Source organism: Electrona antarctica (assembly GCF_951216825.1).
Source record: "Electrona antarctica genome assembly, chromosome: 1".
Classification (NCBI taxonomy): Eukaryota; Metazoa; Chordata; class Actinopteri; order Myctophiformes; family Myctophidae; genus Electrona; species Electrona antarctica.
In genome coordinates, this window is record NC_136806.1 from 3,578,356 (window position 1) to 3,593,412 (window position 15,057).

The following is a 15,057-nucleotide window of genomic DNA, read 5'->3' on the forward strand; positions in this document are numbered from 1 at the left end:
AAAAATGTTCGTCGACTACCTTTGTCCACTGACAAAAACTACATGGAAACTAAATGAAAACTAAGCTATGGTGACTAAAACTAAGAATAAATATACTGACAATTTCGTCAACAAATAAAAACTAGACTAAAATGTCAGGAAGGGACTAGTGGACAAGAGATCCCGTATAAGTCATTTTACACTTGGTTGCATGCTGAAAATAGCCGATCTACAAGCCCACAATGCGTCGCATTGTGTAAAAACAGTCATTACGACGGCATCAAGGCCCGCCAAAACACATTTTTGTAGATTTAGTGGACTAAAATCCTATGATATTTAGTCGACTAAAACTAGACTAACACTAAGACATTCCGGGTGACAAAAATGTGACTAAAACCAAATGTATTCAAGAGACTATGACTTAAACATCAAAATTTGCTGCCAAAAACAACACTGCATTGAGCTCACCTAGAGGAAGGAAGCTAGCCAGTGGCATCCGCTGTGACTCACGGTGTGCCTGCCTGCCTGCCTGCCTGCCTGCCTGCCTGCCTGCCTGCCTGCCTGCCTGCCTGCCTGCCTGTCTGACTGCCTGTCTGTCTGCCTGTCTGGGGGCAGACAGACAGGCAGTGGGACAGGCAAGGGGAGGCCATGCCATGCTGCGGACAGACGGACAAGCATGGGGGCCCCCAAGGGGAGGCAGTGCCATGCTGCGGACAGACAGACAAGCATGGGGCCCCCCAAGGGGAGGCAGTGCCATGCTGCGGACAGACGGACAAGCATGGGGCCCCCCAAGGGGAGGCAGTGCCATGCTGCGGACAGACGGACAAGCATGGGGCCCCCCAAGGGGAGGCCCTGCCGCGAGGCCAGGCCAACTAACAAAACAGTTATTTATTATGAGGTACACTGCACCGTGAATGAGAGCTCCATGGGCGTCATGTGAGCCCGTTGGCAGGCAGCCAAGACAACCAGGATGCCAGTGGAAGTATTGAGCGTCACAGTCCCGCCCCCCTTTGATGAATTGAACATGGTGGACCCTCTTGTAAACAAGTGTAATGCTTAATTGGGTCGTCCACTCACAGTCTTTGTATTGAGTTTGTGCTTGAAATGTACTGTAATTCTGCAAACTGTTAATAAATATTTCAATCAATCAATCAATCAATCAATCAATCAAAAAACCCTTTCATGACGACGACAGGCCCAGGAAATAATTCCCCATGCATTTTTCCCGTAGACATTTCAAAAAGTATTTATGTAAAGATCTCTGTGTAAGCCTCGAACAAAGCCAACTCGGATCGTGACGAATCATGACAACAAACACAATATTTTGGGCGGAACAAATAATTACAAAGAAGAAAAACAAAAACAACAACAACAAAGTGTTGTAACCTGCCACTTTTTTTCTTCTTTCTAATTATTTATTACGGCCCCGAGGCTTACTGATCTTTAACCCCTTTTGGTGTTAGCATTATGTTGTGCTTTAGCTATTGAAAAATAGCAGATCTACAAGCTCATAGCGCGCCACCGAGTGGCGCGCTACGAGCTTGTAGGTCTGCTATTTTTGAAAAATCGAAGAACGACTGACATAGAAACATAGCTTTTTCAGAAAACTGTCAGGATGTAGAAGACATTTTTAGAATCTGATCTCAGGTCAAAATGGGTTAAATCATTCAAATTCAAAATGATCGCTTGTCGTCGTGTTGAACTGACTAATAACTGACTAAAATAACCAAACTGCCAACAACAAAGAGCGAAGGAGGAGCACTCCGCTCTGCGTCGCCCGTTGGAATGCATTGAGCCTCAACTTCCCAGAAGCCCCTGCATTGAGCCTCAACTTCCCAGAAGCCCCTGCATTGAGCCTCAACTTCCCAGAAGCCCCTGCATTGAGCCTCAACTTCCCAGAAGCCCCTGCATTGAGCCTCAACTTCCCAGAAGCCCCTGCATTGAGCCTCAACTTCCCAGAAGCCCCTGCATTGAGCCTCAACTTCCCAGAAGCCCCTGCATTGAGCCTCAACTTCCCAGAAGCCCCTGCATTGAGCCTCAACTTCCCAGAAGCCCCTGCATTGAGCCTCAACTTCCCAGAAGCCCCTGCATTGAGCCTCAACTTCCCAGAAGCCCCTGCATTGAGCCTCAACTTCCCAGAAGCCCCTGCATTGAGCCTCAACTTCCCAGAAGCCCCTGCATTGAGCCTCAACTTCCCAGAAGCCCCTGCATTGAGCCTCAACTTCCCAGAAGCCCCTGCAACTAAGCCACTGAAGCCAGTGATAGGTCGATTTCCAGGTTACGTCATCTTCGTCATGATGTCCAATTAAATGGAAACCATGTATGTCTTAAAAAAAGTTATCAAAAAAACGGCGAATTAAACATATAAAACAAAAGACGGGTTTAGCGGGTTTAGCAGGGAAAGACAAAGGGAAAAAAGGTCGGGTTTAGGGGGTTCCACAAGGAAAGTGTTAAAGGACAAATTTTGTTTTTTTCAACCAAGGTTCATGTTTTAGGTTGTTATTAGAGAAAGTAAAAGATGAGTGTTATTTTTTTTTTTTCATTTGCTGCTTTCTTTCGTTTTAGGGATTTTAGCTGTTTTTGACAGGGGGGCGGGGGCATTCGAGCATGGGGCTAAATATGTATTTTTTTTACAAAAACATCACAGGATCTACTGAATGTGAAGGTAGCCTACTGGGGGGAAGCCACACTGTGTGTCTTAGGCTCAATGTCAGTTTGACACATTCAGTAGATCTCGTGATATTTTTTGGCCAGATGAAATTTCCTGGGGTTTATTAGGACTATAATAATAGGCTATAAAATGTTGTAAAAAACTACATATTTACCCCCATGCTCGAATGCCCCCGCCCCCCCCCTGTCAAAAACAGCTACAATCCTTTTACTATCTCTAATAACAACCTAAAACATGAACCTTGGTTGAAAAAAACTAAAGTTGTCCTTTAAGCTTGGCAGCAGGTCGAGAGAGATTAGATTTTTGATTTATTTGACTTGCACAACAGTTTAAATATAACTATATGCATAGTCAGTTCTTTCCATGGGCAACGATGCCCCATGGGTAGTTGTTGTGGTGGTGAGGTAAGAGGGGGGGGGGGGGGGGGTGAGGTAAGAATAATACTTAGGGGGGGGGGGGGGGGGTGAGGTAAGAATAATACTTAGGGGGGGTGGGGGGGGGGGGTGAGGTAAGAATAATACTTAGGGGGGGGGGGGGGGTGAGGTAAGATAACTTAGGAGAGAACCTCACCGTTTGCATTACATACAATATTAATGTATTAATATTAATATTAACGTAATGTCTGACGTAATGAAATCACACCCGTGTGAACTGAGTGGTGTAAGGTCTTATATAGCCTGATCAGCTGTGGTCTGACGTAATGTCTGACGTAATGAAATCACACCCGTGTGAACTGAGTGGTGTAAGGTCTTATATAGCCTGATCAGCTGTGGTCTGACGTAATGTCTGACGTAATGAAATCACACCCGTGTGAACTGAGTGGTGTAAGGTCTTATATAGCCTGATCAGCTGTGGTCTGACGTAATGTCTGACGTAATGAAATCACACCCGTGTGAACTGAGTGGTGTAAGGTATTATATAGCCTGATCAGCTGTGGTCTGACGTAATGTCTGACGTAATGAAATCACACCCGTGTGAACTGAGTGACCATAGCAACCATGCAATTTTTTTTGGTACGAACAAACACGTGGACACGTAAACTAACAAAGCCAGTTGTTGGAGTGGTTTACACCACTCAACAAAAACACAAACAAACATGCTCATAGGTGGGGTGGTGGTGGGGGGGGGCTCTGCTGAAAAGCTGTTTATCTGCCCTCCTAGTGGAAAGAGCTGAGTGAGGACACAGTGGACCCCTCTGTTGTTTTAGGGAGACTAAATGGCTATACGGTCATTAACAGGAGAAAGGCGAGCGGGCAGAGGCCCTGTTTGTTTGCTTAGCAGAAAGTCTGTGGTGGGGCAGACCTCATGCTGGAGAGAGAGGGGGGGGGGGGGCAGACCTCATGCTGTAGAGAGAGGGGGGGGGGGGGGGCAGACCTCATGCCGGAGAGAGAGGGGGGGGGGGGGGGGGTGGGGCAGACCTCATGCCGTAGAGAGAGGGGGGTGTGGGGGGGGTGGGGGGCAGCGGGGGGTTGGAGGGGTTCTCCAAATCCTCCCTTCGTGTTTATACCTCTCAGGACGGGAACCCATTTTAATGTTTTAAGCATTACGTTATAGGTTATACTGTCGCTGTTGAAAAATAGAAGATCTACAAGCTCATGCTATACCAGCTCATGCTATACCAGCTCATGCTATACCAGCTCATGCTATACCAGCTCATGCTATACCAGCTCATGCTATACCAGCTCGTGGATCTGCTATTTTTTGAACAATCGTGAAAATGCGGCGGAAATCTTTGAATAAATATTCTTTCCGGGAAACAACATATTTTCCCTGGAGCAACATATTTTCAGATGGCGGTCCGCAGTCAAATACAGATAATTCTGGGGGTCCTTGACATGAAAAAGGGTTGAGCACCACTGACATAATATAGAAACATAGGTTTTTCAGAAAATGTTAGGATTTAGAAGCCATATTTTATCTTTTTAGAATCAGCCTTCGGGTCTGAATGGGTTATGTAACTCTGAGAGTAACAACTGACCCAAATGGACCTGCTTCTTCTTCTTCCTACGCCGTGCGTTTATCATGCATGCATGTGCTTTTGGAGTTTCCGCAATTTACAAAGGGCTCCATCATCGATTAGGCACACGCCGGCTGTGCCAAGAGAAGAGGCGCACTTTTTGTTTCTTGCAGCCTCATTTGCCGACCCTTTTTGAAGGTCGAAAGCCCTTTATTTAAAAAAAAGAAGCATGATTCAATCATTCAGATTAGAGACGCAGGCTGTCTTACAGCTGGAATATCTTTTGGGATATACGACCCTGCTGGCCAGACAGACCACACAAGAGGCTTGAAAGAAGGAAAAGAAAGTAGAAAGAGGTTTGAAAACAACTCTCACAGCGTAGCGTGTCCACTCCACGGAGCTGCTGTTTTCAGCACGCAACCAAGTGTGAAATCAGCCATTTACCACGCCATCACGGCCCGCAAAAAATACACGTTTGTAGACAAAATCAACTGTAGATTTAGTCAGACTAATATCTTTAGTCGACTAAAACTATACACTAAAACCATTTCACCTCAGAACGAAAATAACATCGCCTGGATGCAACTGGGACGTATCCTCAGTGATGTAGCCCAAGGTCATCAGGGTTTCGGGTCTCTCGAACATCATACCCCTCACTCGGGTGACCCAGCCGGGGTGATCAAGTCCCGACTTACGTCCCAGTAGCTAGGGACCCACTAGGGAAAGGCACAATCCGTTGGAACCACTCCGGAACTACTATGCCGGGACTGAGAGGTACAATTCTGGCATGTGGAGGGACTAGGCTCTGTGGGTTGCCTCCTGTCCGGGCCCCTCCTACGTCTCACCAGGTCCACTCCTGCTCTCACCAGGAGTAACGCCAGGACCTGTGCGTTGCACCAGACTCCCAGCACCATTCAGGAGTGGTGGATTCTTGAGCCGCAGTGGTTCTGCAGGCTCCACCGCTGGGCAACGGTACTGCAGGCTCCACTTGCGGCTCGAATGGACCTCCTAAAGGCCTCAACCGCTTCACCGCTTCTTTGCCACCCAAATGTATTCATAATAATGGATTGCATTTTTATAGTACTTTTCTATGCACTACGTTCCTTTACTCAAAGCGCTTTACAATGGTTCATTCATTCATACATTGGGAGGTGAAGGTTCATTCATTCATACATTGGGAGGTGAAGGTTCATTCATTCATACATTGGGAGGTGAAGCGGCAAACAGTCAACGCCAGCGTCCTCACTTCCCACATTCACACACCAACGGTGGCGACCACTGGAGGCAATGCGGGGTTCAGGGTCTTGCCCAAGGACACTTCGACATGTGGACAGGAGGAGGAGCCAGGGATTCGAACCGCCGACCCATGGATCATTGTACGACCTGCTCTGCCTCCTGAGCCACAGCCGCCCCAAATGTAGTCGTCGTGCCTATCAATTCCGCCCCACACAAGTTGTATCCCATACCTACGGACTCACCTGCCAGTGAGGAGGCCCCACCGGGAGGACACCGAGCCTTAGTTCAACTCCTCCCGTCCAACACTCACGTGCTGACAGATCTCGTGCCCTCCCCCTCCCCCACTCGGCTCCCCTGCCCCGAACACGGGCCAATAAGGGTCTTTCTCGGCCCCACCCTTCTCCCATTTTTGATATTGTGTTTAGGATCCAAGATGGCCGCAGCACCAGGAGGGGGTGGGGCGGAAGTGGGCGGGGTCGACATGTGCCCTTACTGGGCTGCATTCAAGACACTTGCCTTGTGTCTGACACCTGACTTGTGTCTGAAGCTTTGATGGATGTGTTCTGCCGCCCCCCCCCCTCCCCCCCATCAAACAAAATGTTTGGTCAAACCATTTGGGCTTCCATTGGAAATGCATTGGAGCGGCCATTAAACACAGACACAAGACAGACTCAAGACAGGTGTCTTGAATGTGTGAACGCGGCCCAGTAAGGGCATATGTCGACCCCACCCGCTCACCTCCGCCCCACCACTTCCTGGTGCTGCGGCCATCTTGGATCCTAAACACAATATAAACTAGAAAAAGTGCCCTTCTGGGCACAGGTCTCCACCAGGAGGATAGGATGTGTGTGTGTGTGTGTGTGTGTGTGTGTGTGTGTGTGTGTGTGTGTGTGTGTGTGTGTGTGTGTGTGTGACGCGACTTGGCCTGTTGTAGCGCCACCATGAGGCTGATTTGAAAACTGTCAAGTGGCATTTCTTCCTCAGCCTAGTAGTGGGAATAGGCATGCACAGTTTCACCGCAATCGGACGCTGCGTTGCGGAGTTGTGGCGATTTGTACAAAACGGGCTACTCCTGAAAACTTTAGAAGCCAATCGTAGCCAATCAGGATGGATAATTATGAGAAATCAAACAAATCACATGATCACATGACTATGGAGAGCATGTGTACCGATTTGCGTGAAATTTGGATAAAATCTGAAGGAGTAATATTAGAAAATGTGTTTTACATATGTCGGCCTCCTGGTGGCGCTATAAAGAGCAGATGTGAAAAATTCCAGGCAACGGTTTTTCCTTGGCCTCTAGGGAGTGTGCATACATGGTTTTACACAGATCGGTGCAGTTATAGGTAAAAACACAAATCGGCCAGTTATAGCCTCACCATGAGGCTGAGTTGAAAATATTTAAGTGGCATTTCTTCCTCGACCTAGTGGGAATGTGCGTGCAAAATTTCACGGAAATCACACCATGTGTTCATGATTTGCAGCATTTTGTTTGAAACGGAGCACTCCTGCGAACTTTGGAAGCCAATCTTAGCCAATCAGGATGGAGTCGTTGAATGGCTCTAGAGAGACTGTGTACCAATTTGCGTAATGTTTGGACAAAATCTGTAGGTGTACTGTCAAAACATTTGTTTTGCACAAAGCGGCCTCCTGGTGGCGCTATAACAGGCCAATGTGAAAACTTTGGGACAGAGGTTCAGCTCTGGCATTCAGGGAGTGTGTGTGCAGAGTATGGCTGCGATCAAGCCAACGGTGCCAGAGATTAGCTTTTCACAGACGGACACACGGACGGACGGACACACGGACGGACACACGGACGGACGGACGGAGTGCAAAACATACTCTCTCCCCATGCCTTCGGCCTGGTGGAGACAACAAATGGGAGAGGGGTGGGGCAGAGAGAAAGGCCCTTATTGTGTTCGCATCAAAGTTATACGAACACCGACAAAGCCAGATGCACCACTGTGGAATTCAATACTCCAATACCGCGACAGACTACTTTCCAATGGGTGCTAAAAGTAGTCTGGCGTTGCCAGACTGTCACCTCTCGCAATGGTCAAAATGCTTCCGTCATACCCATAGAAGGCCTTAGCTATGTTTCACCAGTTTCAATTAAAACAGGCCTCCCTCAGGGGGGCCTCCGAGCTACGACTGACCGCCAGGCATCAGTCAACCCCCCCGCCACCCTTGGCCCTCCCTCTCTCTCTCTCTCTCTCTCACTCGCTGCCTTGCTCTCTCCCACAATGTTAAGTTACACCTATTTCCTGTTAATAACCTGGGAAAAATATGCGGCATTGGGAGGTAAAGGGGAGACACTTTATTGTGAAGGGACAACAGGATGAGGAGAGGTGTTGTGTTGCAGCCCGGGGTGCGTCAGTGGAAGAGAGCTCACCTTTCTGGTGGAGAGCGTGGACGGGCAGCAGTCTCCCCCGTCGTACTGGCAGTAGGCGCGGTTGTTGATGGTGTCGCACCAACCGTCAGCTCCGAACGGCTAGACACACAGAAACAGAAAGAGCAGGGGTGCATATATAGTTTAGACTAGTCATTGGTTAGACATGGGTTAAGGTTAGGTTTAGGTGTGCTGCCCCGTGGGAGGTTAGGTTTAGGGTGAGGGTTTACCCAAAGAGCATATATATGAGTTCATTTTGGGGCGTTCAGCGGTTCCCAGATAATCAAATTGCTTCTTCTGATTATTATTCACTTATTTAAAATTTAAAAAAATGAATTAAAATGAAAAAAGAGACCCAATGCACTCTTTTCCAGTCAAATAAAAGCACAAATGCAAATGCAATGCAGGTCCTGCAGGACAATAATAGTGTTGTGCATTGCAATCACATTACCCATTTTGGGCGGGAACCCCTTTTGGTGTTAGCATTATGCTATGCTTTAGCTATTGAAAAATAGCAGACCTACAAGCTCATAGCACGCCACTCGGTGGCGCGCTATGAGCTTGTAGGTCTGCTATTTTTGAAAAATCGAAGAACGACTGACATAGAAACATAGCTTTTTCAGAAAACTGTCAGGATGTAGAATACATTTTTAGAATCTGATCTCAGGTCAAAATGGGTTAAAGTATACAGACAGACAGACAGACAGACAGGATTGTTAGCACGCTAAGTGTGTGATTGCTTAGGCACACCGGATGACGTCAAGTTTCGCAAACAGAAATACTTTGTTCAGGGAAGGGAGTCAAACTCTGCAGTGGCACGCAACGCAAATTGTCGAATTCTGCAGGTTACATAAAAAATCCCATGCGTCATAATGAACGCAAATGCTTTTTAACGTTCTCGACTTAACCTTGAGGGCTTTTTAATCCCTGATGTGCCAACAATACACAAAAAAATAAAAAATAAAAATAAGGGGTGAGTGCCAAAGATACTTTTGGCTTCCCCCTGCGCTCCGATGGAGTCATTTCAAAGGCTTAACCCATTCTGGACGGGAACCCCTTTTGGTGTTTTAAACTAAGCATTATGTTATACTTTAGCTATTGAAAAAATAGCAGATCTACAAGCTCATAGCGCGCCACCGAGTGGCGCGCTATGAGCTTGTCGGTCTGCTATTTTTTGAAAAATCGTAAAAATGCGGCACAAATCTTTGAATATATACTCTTTCAGAGCGAACGTTTTTTATTTTATTTCGACGTCAGGACCTGAATGGGTTAAGATTCTACCTGAACTCTCGGCGCAGGGGAGAAAGCAGCTGCTGGGAAGATTTCTACTGACTTCAAAAGATAGTTCTCTGGTCCAAGAATCCCTTCTCCTTCCCCAGCTAACCTGCCATGCCATAAATAAATCTATTTAATCGCTCTGTTTCTGACTAAATACTTTTCCAGTAATTACACCACAGACCCCGGGGCAAAGCCATTGAATATCTTCATGTAAATCGTCCAATTAGGCCCTGCTGTGCACTGATATGTTTGTGCATGTGCTTTATACGGACGCTCAATGATTTATCCCGGTGCCAAATTCTGTTTTGGATCGGAAAACGATCGCACAGCGCTGCAATTAGCATCTAGAAAGGTCCCCCTAGCAGCCAGACGGCCCTTTGAGGCAATGCTGCTCCTGAAACCCAACTAGACGGAATGGCCTCGTGCGGTCAGGGTTCGTCCACCACGCTCAGCAAGTGTACTCGGCATTTCCAAGCCAATTGACCTCTAGCTAAGCCCCTCCCCAAACTGCTATGGTCCAATCACAGCTAAGCATAACATGGGTTAGACAAACCCATAGAGTATATAAAAGGATAGAGACTGATATGGCGCGAAGCTCCCCATCCACAGAAAATTGTCAGGACATTTTTTGAAAATTAATAAAATCAGAGAGACTGTTTGTATGTACAGGTATGGGCTCTCACAGCCAGAAAGTGTTTTTGTTGTGCCACTCAGTAGGCGTTCCCATGTGACCCCTGGGTATATCCTCTATTAGCTCTAATAAGTATTCCCATTCGAATCGTTCTAAAGGTCAGAAATAAATGTGGTGCTGGAGTGTCCATCACAATACGACGGTAACATGAGGTCATGCGTGCGCTTGAGGTTAATTGTCCGTTTTACTGCCTGGGAAATACATTATGTCCCCCTACTGCCCTGCTGCCGCGCTGACAGGGACGCACACACCGTCACGCACGCACGCAGGCACGCACGCACGCAGGCACGCATGCACGCATGCACGCACGCACGCACGCACGCAGGCAGGCAGGCAGGCAGGCAGGCAGGCAGGCAGGCAGGCAGGCAGGCAGGCAGGCAGGCAGGCAGGCAGGCAGGCAGGCAGGCAGGCAGGCAGGCAGGCAGGCAGGCACGCACGCACGCACGCACGCACGCAGGCAGGCAGGCAGGCAGGCAGGCAGGCAGGCAGGCAGGCACGCACGCACGCACACACACAGGCACGCACGCACGCACGCACGCACCGTCACGCACGCACGCACGCACGCACGCACGCACGCACGCACGCACGCACGCACGCACGCACGCACGCACGCACGCACGCACGCACGCACCGGAACGCACGCACGCAGGCACGCATGCATGCACGCACGCACCGTCACGCACGCACGCACGCAGGCACGCACGCACGCACGCACGCACGCAGGCACGCACGCACCGTCACACACGCACGCACACACCGGCACGCGCGCACGCAGGCACGCACGCACCGGCACGCACACACGCACGCACGCACGCACGCACGCACGATCAAAATGTAAATACATTTCAACTTTGGAACAATTACAAATGCAAATGTTGGGCTTTTGTTTTTAAGTTTAAAAATTAAGGTTTTATGAGCCAATGAAAATTCTTCTTCTGCCCCTAAAACAGACAGTACATACATGATTATGAAACTTAACAGTATGGTAGAGGGTCATGCCAATGGGGGCATGGGGGGGGGGGGGGGGGGAGCGCTATAGTAATCGTTTGAAAATGATACCTTTGACCAGGCATACTGTAACTAATGCCTCGTTTGGAACGTGTTTACACATGTGCGTTGACTCATGCGGAACACATCTGTCACTTTGTACATGAAAAAAAATCATTAACGGTTTCCGTCCATCCGACGTGTCAGCACGTCCTAGGGGTCCCAATCGACGCGTCCTAAAGACGTGTGAGGACGCCCTCAATGATACAGGGCGAGATAAGAATATTCTGAATTTTTCCCTTTTTTTAATTTGTCAGTTTGCCTCTCGGCTACTGTATGCTCCGCTCTGTCCCCATGTTAGCTTATCATTGAGTTAGCCGTTAGCGCGGCGGAAATAATGACTCGTCTCTCCTAATCCAGGGCGCTTTCCGTGGTGTTGAACGGATCGATATACTGGCGCTTCATTTCTGCTCCTCATCCGTCTCTCCCGCAAAATATGAACGCTTTTTGGATCATATATTGTATAAACTAAAACGATCGCAATGTAAGCTAGCTATGTAAAGTTAACTTTTTTTAGTGGATTGTTTCCGGTTCATGGCTTTCTGAGTAAAAGCGGCCATGTTGTTAAGGCACCCCTGAGCTCCTATTTTGAAGGACTTCCGGCACTGATTGTGTTAACATGGTGAAGTACTTTTTTAATAATTTCCACAGCTCTAAGGTATATTAATGGCATAGTAAAATGTTGAAAATGAGTGGAATTCCACTTTAAAAGCTAAGGTGACACAGATGCATTCCCGGTCTTAACCCATTCTGGGCGGGAACCCCTTTTGGTGTTAGCATTATGTTATGCTTTAGCTATTGAAAAATAGCAGATCTACAAGCTCATAGCACGCCACAGAGTGGCGCGCTACGAGCTTGTAGGTCTGCTATTTTTGAAAAATCGAAGAACGGCTGACATAGAAACATAGCTTTTTCAGAAAACTGTCAGGATGTAGAAGACATTTTTAGAATCTGATCTCAGGTCAGAATGGATTAATGGGTTAAGTTCACTCCTCCGATATCATTCTTTAACAACTGACATTATATTTCAACAACTACCCCCCCCCCCCCCACCCCTCCCCCCTACCCAGAATGCCATCCAAGCTGTTATGTGATAATGAGAAATGTGCCAACCTTTATTACACTGATAAGAAAGATGGTGTGAGAGTGATGGGTGGACGTGAATGCGTGTGCACATGCGTGCGTGCGTGCGTGCGTGCGTGCGTGCGTGCGCCACACCGCTGTGTGGGAGCTGGTATCCAATAAGATGATGTGTCACGTCAGCGGGCGCCGGGCAGTGCTTTGTGCTTTTCTACCAGAACTTGGATTAAAGTAAAGTGAAGTATGTCAGTAATGTTAAATATTGAGTGCCATGATTTATTTTATTGTTTTTTCAAGTTTTTCATGTGTTTATGAGGTGACAGTACTTTGTTAGACGTCTTGGTGCATGTGGTTGTTATGTGCAATTTGTATTTAAGGTTTCTTCCTGGAACGACATGTTCCCATGCTGACAGCTGACAGTCTTATTGTGTGTCTTCATGTTATATGTCTCTGTCTTTGCACAAAGTACAACGTGCACTGTTGTTGCACTTCTTTTTGTGTTTTTGCCTTTTTTTTTTCGCACTATAGATGTTTGTTTATGTCCTGTGTATGTAAGACTAAGAGTGCCCTGAGCAAAATACTTTTCATTGTATTTATGTATCTATACATATGACAAATAAACCTGAACCTGAACCTGAGGCTGAAACCTGGACAGTCAAATGTGCCAATGAAAAAAAAACAGTGATATAGTGACATCACAATATCAACCCCTCCCCCTATATCATACAACAACAGCTGTGGGTGCAGCTTCAGTTCAGGTGGATCACCACCCATCACCAGGCACACTTAATGAACTGGAGGGCGTGTGAACATAAAAACAACATTTTAACAAATACTGTACACTATTTTTTAAAGTGTACAGCATAGTGCCGCCTGCACTATGCAGAAGAAATGAACAGAACATACGATAAAGTACAGTATACTGTGTAGGCTGTAGGCTGTAGGCTTAAAGCGACACTTCACCCATTTTGGAACCAGATCTTATATTAATGATGTTTGGGAGACTTCACTTTCCTGCTGTGTTTTTAGATACTAGACCTGTACGTGCCCGTCTGCCCGTCGGCCCGTCGGCCTACTTGAGAACGATGCAACTTGTGAACCTAATAATACCCGTTGTCAACTTGTCATAGAACCCGTTTTAACTGTCTGTCTGTGTCCCACATGGAGATCTGCCTGTGTCTGAAGAAGGCAAACTGACTGACTGTGAAAAGTGGAATGGTTAAGTAGGCTAATCAATAATTGTCAGGTGTGGGGTTGCCATGGCAATCAATTGGCTGAGGCAGAGGCTGTAAATTGCACAGGTGAGGGGATTTAGGCTGATTAGGCCCACTGGCCTTTTGTGGTGGTTCTGGAGAACCGTGGGTCCGACCGACTCGAGGCCGGGCACTGCACTCCCTGCGGGGGTGTGGAACACGGGTGTCGAATTTGAAGTCGGTGGGGCGAACGGTTCTCGAGTTACGTGCATTACACACACACACACACACGCACGCAGACAGAGCCGTGGCGCATTTATAGTTGGATTCTGTGTGAGACTATTTCAAATAGGTACAGATGTTGCTTCCGTTGAAAAATGTAACGCAACACAGCGTGGCACTGATGGTTTTCCGAGATTAGCTGCGGACGCGCGCGCGCACACACACACACGACACACGTATACGCACACAGAGACAGACCCCACCCCACACCCCCTTCTAGACGGCTCCGCCCCTATAGGCAATGTGTCGTTTTATGATTTTTATGAATGGTTTTATGACGTTCCTCTTTGTCTTCCTCCCCCCGTAGATCGGTGCCGTCACCCCGAACGGCTGTCCAACAACGCATAAACAACGCAAACAATCAACCGAAAATAAATATTAATCCATTGACACCTGGAACGCATCCATGTCACGTTAGCGTTTAACCACATTAACCATTAACCCATTTTGGGCGGGAACCCCTTTTGGTGTTTTAAACATTGTTATAATTTAGCTATTGAAAAATAGCAGATCTACAAGCTCATAGCGCGCCACCGAGTGGCGCGCTATGAACTTGTAGGTCTGCTATTTTTGAAAAATCGTTAAAATGTGCCTCAAATCTTTCCGAAAATTGTCATGATTTAGAAAACTTTTTTTTTTTAAATTTCGACGTCAGGCCTGAATGGGTTAATTGCTACTGACAAACAACTTCGGGCCGGAGATTACGCACAAAAAAAGAGAAAAATCTTTTTTTCCCCCACACAGAAACAACATTCAACAAGTCTGCTGAAAAGTGTGAGTCAACCACATTTTGTAGCTTAAAGCCAAACACCCTGACAAATAGAGTGAGGCAATGGTGGCGGGATTTTAATGTGCTCAGCAAGGCAACAAACCCCAGCCCAAGTTTAATGCACAGTGGAAGCCATGCACTTAACCCATTTTTGGCGGGAACCCCTTTTGGTGTTTTAAGCATTATGCGATTGAAAAATAGCAGATCTACCAGCTCATGCCGCGCTACGAGCTTGTAGGTCTGCTATTTTTTTGAAAATTCATGAAAATGTGGCGCATTTTGCTTCTGGGGTACGGTGGTCCCTGGAACAACATATTTTCAGATGGGGGTCGGTGGCCAATTACATATAATTTTTGGGGGTCCTTGACATGAAAATGTTTGAGAACGACTGACTCAGAAAACTGTCAGGATTTAGAAGACATTTGTAGAATCGTCCTCAGGCCTAAATGGCTTAACAAAATAAACTCCATGGCAACCAGAAATGC

General features: G+C 47.3%; 2 protein-coding genes across 2 annotated transcripts in view; both read right to left on the minus strand.

Annotated features, from left to right (window-relative positions):
• astn1 (astrotactin 1) overlaps positions 1-15,057 on the minus strand; it is a gene marked incomplete at its 3' end in the record, with an annotated part of 1,033,675 nt that overhangs the window by 162,707 nt on the left and 855,911 nt on the right. The gene's annotated exons all lie outside the window — the stretch shown is intronic.
• pappa2 (pappalysin 2) overlaps positions 1-15,057 on the minus strand; it is a gene marked incomplete at both ends in the record, with an annotated part of 278,401 nt that overhangs the window by 27,803 nt on the left and 235,541 nt on the right. The window contains one exon of the mRNA XM_079505807.1: positions 8,236-8,334. Within this exon, the coding sequence (XP_079361933.1) occupies positions 8,236-8,334 (99 nt within the window). The remainder of the gene's footprint in view (positions 1-8,235; positions 8,335-15,057) is intronic.